Consider the following 4,376-nt stretch of genomic DNA (forward strand, 5'->3'; position numbering starts at 1 on the left):
GTTTTCTAGCTTTGTATCGCTTACAAGAACTACATGAACACATGCCGACCATGCATTTGTATAGGCGATTCACGCTCTGTGGGCTCCGTAATGGCGGACACAAGCGCCGTTTCCTAACTTGGTCTATACTAACTTTGGGTTGGAGCAATTGTCGTAAGTGTCTTGCCCAAGGACACATACGCCCACAATGGTAGCAGCGACGAGCCTTGAACCCATTACCTAATGATTACAGGCAGTCGCGCTAACCACTACGCCATGGCGCCGGACATTCATACCATCAATGTGGACCTCATTTTAAATCTGCAAATATTATTGCCACAATTTAATGGTGGATATACAAACAAGTGAGCCTGCTGTCTTATCCTTGAATTCTACTGCACATTCCGACAAATTTCACTTAACATATAATTGTTTCTTTATTTATAATTACACAATTTACAAAACAGAAGTTTTATGTTTCTTCATCCATGTATTGTTGGTTAATCAAAAGTTTGTGTTGATCAAAGAATGAAAACCAATTTGGTGTTAATCTCTTCAGTGGTGCTGTCCATGGGTGTTTATTCTTGGATCTAATCCAGTAAAATTTGTGATTCTGTTGCAACTGTTCTGATGTGGTATGTGGAGTTTGATGTAAAGTGGAAGCAAGAAATGTAGCTAATGAATTACAAGCATAGTTAAATTAAACAGCTTGCTACCATCATTATCTCAGTGAAACAATATTTCCAATGTTATTTTACATTTAAGAGTTAACTAACAGTGAAACTAAATTTGAAATACAGTTGTTGCACAAACGAAACAATATCGGTATGAACACCCAGGAGCTTTAGTTTTTGTTAGAGGCTGTTTTCTATTAGATAAGAAAAACAGACACAATAACAATATATGTACAATGTTATATATATACAATATATGTACAATGTTGTATATATACAATAACACCACTGACACAACACATTGAAAGCCAAAGAACCATGGATTTTAAACCAACATTGTTTAAGTTTATAGTTTGTGTGACAAACAAATATTCCACTTTTAAAATCCAGTAACGGAAAAGTTGAAATATTGTTTCACTGTTTTGTAACCTACTTTCACAATTAGTTAACGTAATATGCTCTACCCAATTTCTATTACTATGCGGCACTGAACTAAGTCTCTTGCCTACACTGATTTGCACAACACGCATCGCCTCCACATCCACATAAGGCAGCACTATAGTTGTCACAGAACCACAAAACCACTGGATGGCATCCAAGTTGGACACCACATGTAACAGCTCTGCTAAAAATTTTCGAGGTCCGACGTATCCACGTGAATACGCAAGAAGATTGTGTCTTCCTTGACGTAAGAACTCCCCTCTATGACGTTGTGTGCTACGAACAATGGACACCCAGAAGCGATGTTCATATCGGAAGTTGGTTTCTTGAACGATGATGACGTAGGGTCCGGTCTGAATGTGTCGGACAAATGACGTCGGTCCATTCCTTGGTCCAGTAGCATCAGTGTTACCTACAAGTATATTATTAAGCACCATAGCTCTACACTAAAAGCTTTATGGCTGTGAAAAACCTGCACCTTACTTAATACCAGTTCTTTAATTATTAAAACATAGAAATAACATTTAAATACTTCTCGCTTACTCACACAAACATTATGGGTCTAATTTACCTTCTGTCTGAACGGCCATGGTAGTAGTGCATCGTATTCTCCTTTCATGACCACAAAAAAAAGCGACATGTGTGTTCCTTTGCCTTTAAAGTATTTCGTTTTTAGTTAATCCCTGTATTATAGTATTCCTGTTTTGGCTATAGCCGCCTTTTAGACTTAGGAAGCATTTTAAGATAATAAACAAAGTGAAGATACTGACCAATGTGTCTTCAATACAATACTATCAACCTAATGCTTTGTAGCGTGTGGTACCTTAACAGATGATACATACAACATTTAGCTGACAGGGTGATCTGAATGGTGTTTGTATAGATCTTATATTGTTATTAAATGAATTTAAATCAACTATTCTTGTGAGGTAGGGTAACTTCAATTTGATGTGGGTGTATGTCATATTTCATACACCTCGTGCTCACTTACGGGTTACGTATGTAACTTTGTAAGTCCGTGGCTGAATTAGGACAATCCATTATAAACTACTGGCTTGAGGCAATAATTGATCAACTGTCTTGCCCAAAATATTGTTGCATTGAGCATTGAACCTGGTATGAGCTGGCTACAATGCGAGGGCCTAAACCAATGTGCCATGAAAAATACATCTTGCGATCTCCACGGCCACAAGATGTCTTTAAAGGCCATACCAGCATCTATTCCAATACTAATGCATTGAACACGGGTAAATTACCCATTCCATCTCCATTGAGATAAACACGAGCGCACATCTTGTATCCGTAACGACTCGTGTAAAATGGTTGACTGTAGAGAGACAACGTCCGTCCGCTCACTGCCTCCCTCTTGCGACGAGAAAAATCCCGGATTTTCCAAATGACGACGCCTGAGTAACTTGTAGTTTCAAGAACCTAACATTGTAAATCTCACGTAAACTACATGCAAAGGGGGTTGTATGAGGGATGTCAGTGACATGGCAGCTTAAGTCAATGGCAACTTGGCAAGTGCCACCAAATGTTTACAAATGCCACGGCACTGATGGAAAAGCTAGTTGTGTTGGTACAAATGGCATTTCATGACAGTTGTGTACCTAATGCAATATCTGAGCACTGTCTGAGCACCTTAACAAGTAAACCACACACTTTTACTTTTCTGTTACAAGCCAGATAATGAATATCAAAAGTTCCAAGATTGCAATCAGAATAGTTTCAATGACATAATCAGATTACTTCAAAAAATTTGACAATAATCATTAAAGTTAGGCCATACAGACAAAATGAATTTTTTTTATGTGTTTTCTATGCTTACCTGAAATCGCTGATCCATATCCGCGATTCTGACATCATACATACCAAGCTGACGTTCAAAAGCGTCCACCATTTGTGACAAATTTTCTGAAATTTAAAGAAAACAGGATTCTAAAAAAAGGGAAAAATTAATCTAATGCTTTTTGTTTTAATAACATAGAAACAATATATACCTGGTGCCATTTGCTCTCTGCTGCTACTTGTGGATTCAATTTTCCTTTCAAGTTCATTTTGTTTTTCTTTGATTTGCGCTATTTCTCGAGCAATTTCCTCAACTTTCTGAGTCAAGTCAGTGTTTGCTCTCTTGTTGGCAGCATCATTGTCGCCGACCTCTTTCTTCAATGCAAGACTTCGATCCGTTTGTTGAGCTGTCATTCTCTGTTGGGGGATTTAAGATATATTCACATAAAAACATGTTAGTTTAAAACACATGAATGTAAAACGCACCACACAGTAATTTTAACCACGCTTTTAAGTTTATATTTAACCACGCTTTTAAGTATATATCATTTTTTAATACCAAGCATCAAAATAGAGGATAAATTGGTAGGGATGTGCCAAGATGAGCCCGAACTCAAAAGCTGAGCGTGTTGCACGCGAGAGCGAAAAATATTAAAAATAAAAATGTGAAGCTACTAAACGTTAAAGATCATTGTGAATTCGTTTGTTGTGAATTTGCTCTCTCGCAAGTAACGAATCGCAACGTCATCGAATTTTCTTGCATTGAATTGTGTCCAATTACAGCTGGTGACGAATTGCATATATAGACATATTTCATTCGGTATAGAAACAGATGATGCCTTTATCTGAATTTTAATTGATGCAAATATAAGAGCGAGGAGCGACGCTATCACATCACAGAATTTCAAATCCATGACATTCGAATCATTTTGGACTCAAAACTAATTTCCGGATTCGGTATTCTGTTTAAAGACATCATCTCATATACTATATTAACAATTTTTGATACTTATCAATTTAACCCTTTGGGGACGAGATATATTTTTACAAATTTTCCATTTTCGACCGACTGTCACATATTGCTCTCTAGCGACACAGGTGTTTGTGCTGGCGAAAAATGACCAATTAGACTTTTGTTCTTTGGAAAAATTGCTACAAGATTGTATTTTGATTTTTTTGATGACGTCATCAAATTTTGAATGACATCATCAGAAATCTTGTATTTATGTGTAATTAGGGTTTTTAGGTAAAAATTACATAATGAATCTATTGCAAAGTTGATTCCTGGTTTGTTTACTACCCAACTAAAATGATTGTTTAAGTTGGTGATGTCAAAGGGATCAATTACGTCACTTATAACCTGATGACGCCATTTTTTGAAAGTTCATTTTCGCTAAAATCCTAACAAAACTTGCCAAAAACGTTTTATTATGAATTTAAAGGTAGAAACAACATGTAGAAGCAAAATGAAGTTAGATAATACACGCAAAAACA

The 4,376-nt window shown here is 36.5% G+C and overlaps 1 protein-coding gene across 1 annotated transcript in view; it reads right to left on the bottom strand.

The window, feature by feature from the left end:
* Positions 1-397: 397 nt before the first annotated feature.
* The window catches only part of LOC100178481 (TNF receptor-associated factor 3), a 12,543-nt gene continuing 8,564 nt past the window's right edge, over positions 398-4,376 (bottom strand). The window contains exons 5-9 of the mRNA XM_002121925.5: positions 3,095-3,299; positions 2,923-3,008; positions 2,351-2,525; positions 1,666-1,748; positions 398-1,506 (exon numbers count right to left, since the gene is read on the bottom strand). Coding sequence (XP_002121961.1) covers positions 1,279-1,506; positions 1,666-1,748; positions 2,351-2,525; positions 2,923-3,008; positions 3,095-3,299 — 777 coding nt within the window. The 3' untranslated portion in view covers positions 398-1,278. The remainder of the gene's footprint in view (positions 1,507-1,665; positions 1,749-2,350; positions 2,526-2,922; positions 3,009-3,094; positions 3,300-4,376) is intronic.

Source organism: Ciona intestinalis, unplaced genomic scaffold, assembly GCF_000224145.3.
Source record: "Ciona intestinalis unplaced genomic scaffold, KH HT001195.1, whole genome shotgun sequence".
In the NCBI taxonomy this organism is placed as follows: domain Eukaryota; kingdom Metazoa; phylum Chordata; class Ascidiacea; order Phlebobranchia; family Cionidae; genus Ciona; species Ciona intestinalis.